General features: G+C 32.4%; 1 protein-coding gene across 2 annotated transcripts; it reads right to left on the bottom strand.

The window, feature by feature from the left end:
- Positions 1-1,925: 1,925 nt before the first annotated feature.
- On the bottom strand, positions 1,926-10,405 carry LOC103300616 (beta-casein-like). 2 transcript variants are annotated; one of them, XM_054723550.1, is made up of 9 exons: positions 10,364-10,405; positions 7,910-7,972; positions 7,028-7,054; positions 6,738-6,764; positions 5,663-5,686; positions 5,269-5,313; positions 3,420-3,947; positions 2,717-2,758; positions 1,926-2,008 (listed from the first exon to the last, which is right to left on the bottom strand). In XM_054723550.1, exons 2-8 carry the CDS (start codon positions 7,958-7,960, stop codon positions 2,753-2,755), a joined length of 708 nt encoding a protein of 235 aa, XP_054579525.1. In that variant the 5' UTR covers positions 7,961-7,972; positions 10,364-10,405; the 3' UTR covers positions 1,926-2,008; positions 2,717-2,752. The 2 variants fall into 2 exon arrangements, with proteins under 2 accessions (XP_054579525.1, XP_054579534.1); XM_054723559.1 differs by having other exon boundaries at positions 5,269-5,310.
- Between the last annotated feature and the right edge of the window lie 759 nt (positions 10,406-11,164).

Raw genomic sequence — 11,164 nt, 5'->3', positions numbered from 1 at the left:
TGTATTAAAATTGGAAAAAATTTTGAGGAATGGGGAGTTAGGACTTCAACATATCTTTGGGAGGGACACAACTGGACACATAGCACCCATATCTATTTTTATTCTCATTTTTTATAACTATCATATGCCAACACCCATTAAATTTTTCAGACTGTCAATATTTTTAACTAAAAGCCATTCAGTATTCTTTTATAATCTTCTGGGACAATGATTATGGAAGAAAGCATGACATAACTGGATGACTATTCAAAGGGCAAGAAAATCATCTAGGCAATCTCATTTTAGGTATTTTAAATATATTTTTATTGATTTCAGAGAGGAAGGGAGGGGGGAGAGAGAGAGAGAAACATCAATGATGAGAGAGAATCATTGATCAGCTGCCTCCTGCATGCCCCACACTGGAGGTCTACCCTGCAACCAGGGCCTATGTCCTGACCAGGAATCAAACCATGACCTCCTGGTTCATACATCAACACTCAAGCACTGAACCATGCCAATCAGGTGGCAATCTCATTTTAATTGTGAAATGTTCTATACTAAAAGAAAGTCTAATCCATGCAGTTTAACCTATAATGACTAGAGTACTAAGGAAAATTGCCTTTAGTCATATTTGTATGGGAAGCTATTTCACTTTTAGCAGGTAGCTAGAAAGAAAATCTCAGCTATACAGAAGGGAGATTGAAAATAAATGACTAGTGAGTTAAGAGAGAATCCAAGGATTTGACAGCTTTAGAATTTCAAATGAAGAGAGAAGTATGATATTTCAAAAAAGAAGGGATTATCAAGTCTACCAAATAGCACTGAGAGGATGGGTAATATGACCACAGTTTAGCAAGATGAATGTTGTTGGTGACCTTGGAAAAACAAGTGGTTTCAGTAAGGATAAAATTTGATGGGAACAGGTTGATAACAGAATAACATATGTTTCGTTTGTACTTTTGATCCTAAAGGTTAGGAAAATGTTGAGAATCCAGCAAAGAGGGAATAATTACCTGAGATGAATCTTTGTGTAAACTCAAATGGATGGACTTGAGTGTACAGTGCAGGAATTGGTACACAATGAAATAATTACTCCGCAGTCAGTGACAATGAATGTCAGAGCTTTCTATAAGTTTTTGGTTCTTGGGCATTGCTGGCAAAAATAACATAATCCAGATCTTACTGCTTGTGGTATTGGTTCTTGCTGCTCTGATATACGTCAAGTCAGCAATATGGAGCAACAAGGAACACTAATCATATACTGTGCAGTCCACTGATCACATTCAAACTTCAATAAAACCCTTTGAATTGGCTCCTATAGATGTGGAAATTGAAGCTCCAGAAAAAACAAGTAACTTTCAAAGCATAACTTAGCTGCTATGTTGCGGAGCTGTGAATCTGATTTTACACTTGAATCTTTTTTTTTCAAGGTTGACCAGAGAATCTGACATCTGATGCTGGGTACTTGGAAGGTGTAAAGCACAGGTGTAATGCTTTAACTGGGATTTTAGATGTAAATGAAGTTTTTTAGATCAAACAGCATATGATTATCTTTTCCCTCTACTTTTTGATATCTTTTAATATTCAATTCAAAGCACTCAATTTAATTTTAATCACTCATGACTATTTTTAATGACAGTAATAATCTAAAGTTAATATTAAAGAGGGCAATTAAGTTTGAAAGATTATAATAAAGACAGAAAAAATTAATATGCATAAAGGATTAGTTTATTGAAATGACTGTTTAGGAAATAGTAACAATAAGCATAATTCCAGAAACTATTTGAATACATATTATTGATAGGGTTATGGTATTTCCAACTCAAAATTGAAATTGTTGGTAATTTTTAAATTAAAATAGTGAAAATAGAAGATATGAGTCCAATTCAAATTAAGATAAATGTTATATAATACATAAAATAAAAAAGAAATACATTTTATTTTTTCCATGTAGAATAATTTCACATTATTATTTTGATTGCATGATACAAAGATTGAAAAGATGCCACATTTCCAGTTGCAGTCAATTCTATGGGATAGAAAACAAACATTAAAAAGAATTAGTTATGTTTTATGATATAACCATACATCTCTCTCCATTTACAATTTTGGGATGGCTAATTCATTAGGGGAACTTTATACCAATGTACCATGTTGTGCACTATCTTGCATATAAAAGTCTCCTAAGACCAAGTAGCATCTCACTTGGAAATTTTTTAGTGAAATGTCTACTTTAACATAATAAGTAAAAAATTGGTATCTTAAGAATCTCAAAGTTATATTCTCTCCTCTTTTTAAACCTCCAACTGGGACTAAATAAGGTTATTTTGACCCATGAGTTAAAAGATAATATGTAAATTTTAAATGTGATTTTTAAAAATTATTAAATTTTAAGAAGCCTAAGATAGAAATGAGAATGCAAGTTGATTTTTTTAAAAGCCTTACATAAAAGTAGAAGAAGCTGTTTTCAGTTTTCTCTAAAATTATAATAATCAAACATAAGGACATAGGCACCTAAAGACAAACCATTCAAATCTGTCATAACACAACTATCATTAATGAAATAAAAGATACACAACTCCAGGAGATTACATAATAGTCAACTCTGTTGATGTCCATGACACACTGATAATTAATAAATAATTTTGTATATTGATGGAGTTTGTCACTATCTTGGCCTTATTCACAACAATGTAAGAATGTATTAACAATCTAATCTCCATCTCCCCAAGCTTACCAAAAGTGAGATGCAAACATTAACATTGAAATCCTCTTAAACCTTAAAAAAAGAGAGAAATTAATAAATATACAATTAAATTTAGCCAAGAATACTTCTAAATATTCAATGGTTGTGGGAGTGGGTGGAACTGAAAAAGGGTAAGGGGGGGATAAATGCTGATGAAAATTTTAATCAAATTAAATTAGATTTAAAAATTAACCAATAAATAAAAATTTGGTAATAAAATCAGCATCTCAATTGTTTGCCCTCACATGTACAAATATCACAAACAGGATGTGCATTAAAGCATGTAGAGAATAGATGTACACAAGAAAATAATTAACCTCATTTCAACATTCAGATTCTCAAATTTAATTCTGTATTTAGTATGTTTTAATCCTCTTTATCTATATTCTCTAGACATTGATTAAATCAGAATCTTTGGAATAATTTCTTCTAAATACTCAGTATCTTCTACATACAAAATCAGAAGATTTATTTCTAAACCTCAGTGAGTAGACCTAGGCATTGGGATTTGGGGGAAAACAAGTTTTCAAGGTTATTTTATTTCATCACAAGTGTTGATAATACCTGAGGTCAACTATGTGCATTAGGATGTTTATTTAATATTCATTTATTCTTTTATTCTGGATCTCTCATGTCTTCTACTATCATATAAACATCATGAATGAAACAACAGGGTTAATAAAGTAGGACTTACTTGTTGTAAGTTGTAAGCTGGGGCAATAGGTTGAGTCACAGGGTAGAATGCCTGGGTAGGGTCAACCAGAAGCTCTTGGTTCAGCACAAGGGCTTGGGCAGGCATAGCTCTCTGGGGGAAGGTCAGCACTTGCTGGGAAAGAGGCAGGACTTTGGACTGAGGAAGGGAGACCAGGGGCTGAGTAGGAAGCATGGGAGTCTGAAACACAGGCTGGGGGATCTGGTGCATGAAGGGCTGGAGCAGAGGCAGAGGGAGCTGTGCTTTGAGATCAGTGAGGTTTGGGATCTGGCGCTGAAGAAATGGCACTACTGGAGATTTAGGCAATTGCATCACATTGCGCTTAGGAATGATGGTCTCCTTAGTATTGGGGATTTCCATCATTTCAGTCTGAAGGAGAGGCATCACCATAGCGGGCTGAGCAAGAGGCAGGATGTTTTGTGGAAGGACAGGGTAAGGGATGGGCTCAGCATTAGGATAGAAAAGAGGCTGTGGCTGGACAAGAGGGTGGATTTTGTCCTGGCGTTCATTCTGGAAAAAAAGATAAAAAGAATTTTTGAGTCCATGATTCAGCTATAATTGTCATTCATGATGAATTAACCTCCTCTCTATTGAGGAATCCTGAGTGAAAGAGAGAAGGAAAATCATTTACCTATGCTGGTTAATAAATTATTTGGGGTCATGTGAAGATGAGTTAAATACTCATTGAATTATTTCTCATTAACCCACTCCCTTCATAGGTGGACCCAGATCAAACTGAAGTTAAATGTTTGGGAATATTAGCTTGTTTCTCCTTTCTGAGTTGCCTTCAATACTGTGGCTGGCTGGAGAGTTTGGTACTCAGAGGACATGGTGTTGTAAAAGTAAATCAGATTGTTTCATATAATGAAGGTTAATTTTTTCATATAATGAAGGTTAATTTTAAAAAGACTTAGAGGAATGTTTCCAATGTTTACTTTGTGTGTTTTAATGAAAAGTAAATCTGAATTTGTGGTTTAATTGAAGGAGTTACTCAACACCAGCCAACTTCTAGCAGTAGATTCTTTAGTAGATAGTCATTATTGTAAGTCTTGAAAGAAGCATCATTATGTAAATTCATTTTTATTTATAAAAATATTTCTTGTATATTCCAAACCCAAGCCATTGACAAAACATGAAGCTGAAATGTTACAAGTAGATGTTACAACACATGTAATTCAATTAAATAATTCTTTGTTGTCTAAGACCTATATTTTTAAGTAAGCTCTGCTACTTAATAACTGTGTGATATTGTTGCACAATTGTGTACTCAGTTGTTCTGTATCTCACTTCTCTCCTCTGTGTAATACAAAGTCTTTTATGAAATACACATATTTATCAATGTTAATATAAAACATAAAAATTTCATGTAAATCATTGAATATTTACTCTGTGTAAGCTCATCAACCATAGGGGATAATTAATAGCCTCCATTCCCAGTTGAAGAAATGGAAGTACAGAGAAACTTGAGGTCAAGGTTAAATAGTCAGTTATCAGATTCAGATTTATGACATATTTTCTTTCCATTTCTTTTGTCACCTATGTATCTTGAGAATAAGGAAACCTGTTTCTAACCTGAAAATGTATCTACTAGTGTACATTATGGAAAACATAAATTGAGCAAATCAATAATTATTCTAAAGTATTTAGTCTATATTCTGAAAGTGGATTATGAGATTAAAAATGCACTTATATCTTTAAAATATATTGATAATTTTATATTCCCTATGCTGGCAGTATTTTATTACAATTCTTTAGATTGAATATGCTCATCTTTTGTATGGATTATATTTTATAACAATTTTTAAAAATATACTCATTATGAACAAATTACCTCTCTTTGTTGCTGTTTCTCATTTTCAAACTGTTCAGGTTTCTGCTAAAAAAATAACATGAATAGAAATGGAATAATCTGTGAAAATTAAATGTAGAAAAATTTAAAAATATGTACATTTAATTATGTGTCTCCCCTCTTATGTGTGATATACAACTGAAATTCACACACACACACACACACACACACACACACAATAGTAAGGTGGTTACCAGAGAGAAGAGGGTTAGAGGGTAGTAAAAGATAATGAGCCTAAATATATAGTGATGGAAAATTATTGGACTTTGGGTGATGGGCACACAATGCTATCAACAGATCATAGGAAAGTATATTTGAAGTCTATATGATCTTATTAACCAAATAAATAACTAAATAAATAAATAAATAGCTTTACCTTATTGATGTGGGTAATGGATTCCTTCAGAAAAATAAAAATAAAAAAATAGGTTAAGTTTTCATGGAAAATTTTTATTTGCCAATATGAATCAGAATATGAAGGCATTTAATAGGTTAATGTTGACACCTTGCTGGATAATATAATTTAAAAAACAGCATAATTACTGAAACTTATATGTTACACTGTTCTGCACAAGTTTGATCTATAAACAAGACAAATGAATACAGTCAAGAAAGAAAAGAAAGTTAGTGAACATAGTACAACAAGAAGTATTTAATAGACACTAATTTTCCCTCTCACTATGTTCCCTTCCTATGACAACAAATGACCTCTAAGATGCCATCTGATTCGAAAGAATAAAATTCATTAAAAATAAATTGTAACAACTATTAATACATTCTGTTCATTATTCTTAGTTCATTTGTTATGTTTAGGCTTCAAATAAATTATAAGAAGTAAAATACTTTCCCTAAGGATCTGATAACCTTTATGAAGAGATAAAATAACCCAAGTACCATTTATCAGGTGACAGACCCCAAAAGTGGTGCAAGTGTAAATATCTGCCTGACTCTCCCAGACAGACTTAAGACTAAAACTAAGTCTCACTGCTTCTTATTTACTAAAGTGACTCCTGTAATGACAAAATATGGCCATTTGCATGCCTGCCCACCCCCTATATTGCCATTCTTTCCTATGGGCATCTGCTTTTCAGTTTGCACCACAGCTCCTACTCGATGTCTGATCCACAGAAGGTGCTCAATGAATGTCAAAAAGTGAATGGGGTCAGTGTGGAGAGAGCTCCAGTCATATAAAAGGAGTGTAGCATTCACTTAAAGAAGGGGGTGGGGCAAGTGACAAAGGTTCAATTAGCAGCTAGCATAAAAAGTAGCATAGAGAATAGGGAATTCTGCAGCCATTTATTTTGTCCTTAAACATATAATGGAAATTTACATCAGAATTTAGGTCAGAACTAGCTGCATTGACTTAAGTGCCCTAAAGTAACACAATATAAAGAGTTTCTAGCATTTTACTGTCCAAATGGAACATTGCCTCAGAATGAACATTGTCTTACCTCACTGCTAGAAATGCTTTCTACAGTCTGTAAAGAAAAATACAAAATCAACAACTGGATCATCAAAGACTGTTACTTTTCTGGATTTTTTTTTTATTGATTTGAGAGCGAGAGAAACATTGATGTGGGAGAGAAACATGTATAAATTGCCTCCCATCCACCATGACCAGGGATTGAACCCAAAACTTTGTGCTGCGTGGGATGAGCCTCCAACCACTTCAAGCAAACCAGCCAGGGCAGAAAGTTACTATGCATGGTTGGAAAAATTTTCTCTGAATAAAATATCTTACCTCACTGGATACACTGACTTCTTTCTTCTGTAAAGAAAAAAAAAAGACACCATTTAGTTTCCATAACTAACTCATTTTTCCTTCTTTATGCAGAGCTATCTCCTTCACAAAATTTAGAAATAAAAAATGTTATATATCTTTTGAGATCCTTGAAAAGCATTTGTGTCTTATGTCTTGTATATTTGATAACTCTAATGGTATAATTTTATTTTACCTATTTTATTTTCCTATTTGTCTTAGGAAGAGAACATAGTGAGAGGGAAAATTAGGGTCTAGTAAATGCTGCATGTTGTATTATGTTCACTAAAATAAATGAAGAACAATTTTTGATGGGTAACAAAAAAGGCAGTTATTTGAATTTGTATCAAACAATTTTCATTATGGTTACAAATATGCTTATGATTATGACTATTGCCTTATGCTCCACCCTCTGGATTTCTTTGAGTAGACACAGGTAGGATTTGGCCCTATGCCCCAGGGTAAGAGGTACATCAGTTTCATCACTGATATGTTTATCTAGGTTGCACATGCATGCAATTGTATTTGTGCAATATTACTCTTTTTTGTGGTTTTTCTATGTGTTTCTCCTCCTTTTGCCTGATACTTATTCATTTTCTTTTTGTTTTTGTGTGTGTTTTTTAAGGGACTGGTTTCTCAGTGGTGTAGAAAACATTTAACCAATCTTTATGGTCCTACAGGACTCTACTGAAATAATCAGTGAATATAAATGATTTTCTTAGAAGTAAACAAAAAGTCTGTTGAAATTCAGCTTCCTATGTGCATTTAAAATGTTCCTGATGTTGTTCTCTACATGTGGGATAATATTTCACTACACGTGGGATAATATTTCACTACACATTAATCATTTAGAGTTTTTCTTACCTCCCATGCAAGAGCAAGGGCCACGAGGCAGGCAAGGATGAGGACCTTCATGGCTCTCAAGTTCTGTGAAAGGGAAAATGAGGAAATGGTAGTATAGTTGTCAATCTAATCTCTTATTTAGGTAAGATTATTTTTTTAAAGAAACCAAAACAATGTAAAAGTAAAATATCTGCATTTTAGGAAACATTACTAATGGAAATTTTATCATACATCAAAGACAAAATGTACAGTGACAACTTGGTCTTACATATCAATTTTATAGTTCAATACCAGCCATTCATATTTTTTCAGCTATTAGCTATAACCTACTTCACTCTTTTAAATCTCATTTACTTTGTGTGTTTTTTGAAAAATAGAAAGAAGCTTTACATGTTTATATAAAACTTTATCAATTGCTTATTTATTTCACATCCTTAATTGCCCGATGCTGTCTAGGGTCTTGGTTTAAAGTAATGAACAAAATATTAAGGTCTTAGCCCTGATGAGTCCTCAGATACGTTGGGAACAGACTGATCAAAGAAAATGTATACTTAGAAGATCATATTTTGTTTTTACCTTTCCTAAACTAAACAGTTTCCATGAATATTTTGCTTAATCATATGTCCTTATTTCTAGCAAGACTGAGATCTTTGTTTGAGCATTTCATTATTAGCTCCACTTACCCAGATGTTTTCCTGGACTGAATAGTTTGTTTTTTTTCTCCATGCGTACCCACTACACAGTCTTCATCCTCACACACATAATGAGGTCTCTTCTCCTTTGTGACATATAACTTTAGAGATCAGACACATTGTCTTCTCTTTTTACTCTGATCTCTTGATGATTTACCAAAGGATCGGATTCAATTGCCCAGTCCCTACTGCAGACTGCTCCTTTTTGTAGCATAACATACTATTTGTTAACATTTTTAATTGAAATGTACTAAACGTTTGATCTTCTATCTCTATAATTTCTTATAAAACATAATGTTTGTGCTACCAATACACCCTGGGTGATACATAATTATTTTAATTAAATTTATTGGGGTGATACTTGTTAAGAAAATTTTTTATGTTTCAGGTGTACAATTCTAAAATATATCATCTGCATATTGCATTGTTTATTTACCATTCAATGTCAAATCTCCTTCAAACACCATATAATATTTTTGATCCCCTTTACCCTTTATTTCTCTCCCATACCCCTTTCCCTATGGTAACCACCATACTATTGTCGGTGTTTATGAATTTTTGATTGTCCTGTTTGTTTTCTCTGATGCTTTCAGTTTTATATCCCACATATGAGTGAAATTATATAGTTCTTGAATTTTTCTGTCTGACTGATGTTACTTAGAATAATGTTCTCAGGATCTATCCATATTCTCACAAATAGCAATATTAATTTTACTTTGCTGAAGACCTACATAAGTTTCCAAATAATTTTTTTATTTTTAAGTTTCAAAAAATATTATACTGCATTAGAGATGATTATGGTTAGGAAAGACCTTATTACATTTTATAATTTTTATAATTAATATTTTATATACAATTTTTAAGGCAGAATTTCATTATTGACTAATATATTCTAAGGTACTCTTTCTTCCAAATCTCTTTCTTTTGTTTTTGTTTTCAAGTCATTTCTATGTCTTCCATAATTTTTTTACAACGTAAAATTTTATTTCTTTTTATTTAACTGAATTCTATATTTCATGTGTCTATTTTAATATTTTGAAATATTATAAATTGAATAATAAAGTGGGATGTTGCATGTTGTAAACAAGTTTGATGAATACACTCACCTAAAAAAAATTATTCATAAGCATTCAAGTAGTGCATGTTCCCAAAGAGCTCCCATAATATCTTGACTCAAAATGCCACCTACATACCTACCTGGTGAATAAAGCTTTCCCTATAATTATTCCTATTTCCTTATAATAATTTAAATATATTTCCTTTTATGACTGCAAGTAATGCTTAATAAAATTAGCAACATTTAATTCAGAAAACATATCTTTTAAAGTTTTCTTTTCAATTTTTTATTGATTGAATTGAGAGAAAGAAAGAGATGTAGAGAGAAACATCAGTTTGTTGTTCCATTAATTTATTTATTGATTGATTAATTTGTATGTGCCCTGACCAAGGATCGAACCCTCAACCTTGGAGTATCGTGACCACACTCTAACCAACTGAGCTCCCAGCCAAAGTCAGAAAATAGATATTTTAATATGGCCTTTTAACTAGACAAATAATATTAATCACCATTACTACATTTTCTTGAACTCATAAAGCTTATGTGGTCATTATAATTTTAATCAAATCTTTATAGGCACTTTTATCTTTTAACATAAGTTTTGAAAATAATGTCAGCACTATTTAAATACTTTTATTTCAAATACTATACTTAAAAAAATTTCTTCATATATTTTAAATAAAACAAAAAAAAGTGATACATCAAATTTACATCTTAAATTCTTACCTTTTCTCCAAAGTGGAGGTCAAGAAGTGAAGAAAGGGGTAAGTGAATGATGTTCTGCCTGTTTTCATGGCTATTTATACAGTGTATCTCATGGCATGCTAATTTTGTGGTTCGGAAAAAAAATCAATAGTGAGTTTCAATTCCAAGAAATTGACATGATTAGAAAATAATTTCTGCCTAATATCTGTCCCCAGAAATGCCCAGGAGCAATTTAACAAGGGAGCAATTCACATCTGATAAAGGAAATCAGTCCAGGAAATGCAATTACTAGTATCTAATAACTAAAGACAATTCTTAGAGGACAGTGACCTTCTGGCTCAGGGCCCAAGTTATTGAGGACACAATTAGGTCTTTAGCACTTGCTAAGTCCTCAAGATCTCAACTGTAGGGGAATGTTATATGAGAACCAGAGATACTCAGAAGCTTTGCGAAGGCCACATTATCATGCTACCTGAAGCAGATGCTAGTGCTTTATTACACAATGGAGAAAAATTACAAGATAATAAATCCATGATGGTAGCTTCATCATGTAATTCAAATTGCTCAGCTCTCAGGGCCACTTGTTTTGGAAACAATAAATAATTTACTTAAAACCAATATTTTGCATAAAAGAGGAATAAGCCTCTCTCTGTAAAGGAACATCCAAGAAAAGGAATTTGAACAGCTTGTATAGGCAAAAATGTTTGGTAAATGTTCTGTAAAATGTCCTAGAGACTTATTTACCTGACAAATATTGGCTACCTCTCTCTATTCAAGCATCCTCTCTAATAAAAGAGTAATATGCAAATTAACCATCACTCC

This window comes from Eptesicus fuscus, chromosome 2, assembly GCF_027574615.1.
Source record: "Eptesicus fuscus isolate TK198812 chromosome 2, DD_ASM_mEF_20220401, whole genome shotgun sequence".
NCBI classification, from domain to species: domain Eukaryota; kingdom Metazoa; phylum Chordata; class Mammalia; order Chiroptera; family Vespertilionidae; genus Eptesicus; species Eptesicus fuscus.
Note: the sequence above shows the minus strand (reverse complement) of the source record. Positions and strands in the feature narration are given on the sequence as shown.

Bases quoted from the DNA above. Each gene is read 5' to 3' on its own strand.
- LOC103300616 (XM_054723550.1), bottom strand. From the start codon at position 7,960: ATGAAGGTCCTCATCCTTGCCTGCCTCGTGGCCCTTGCTCTTGCATGG. The intron at 5,687-6,737 runs GTAAGACAATGT...ATTTTTCTGAAG, and splicing joins AAAGCATTTCTAGCAGTGAG to GAATCCATTACCCACATCAA. The intron at 3,948-5,268 runs GTAATTTGTTCA...CTTTTTTTCCAG, and splicing joins AGAAACAGCAACAAAGAGAG to AATGAACGCCAGGACAAAAT.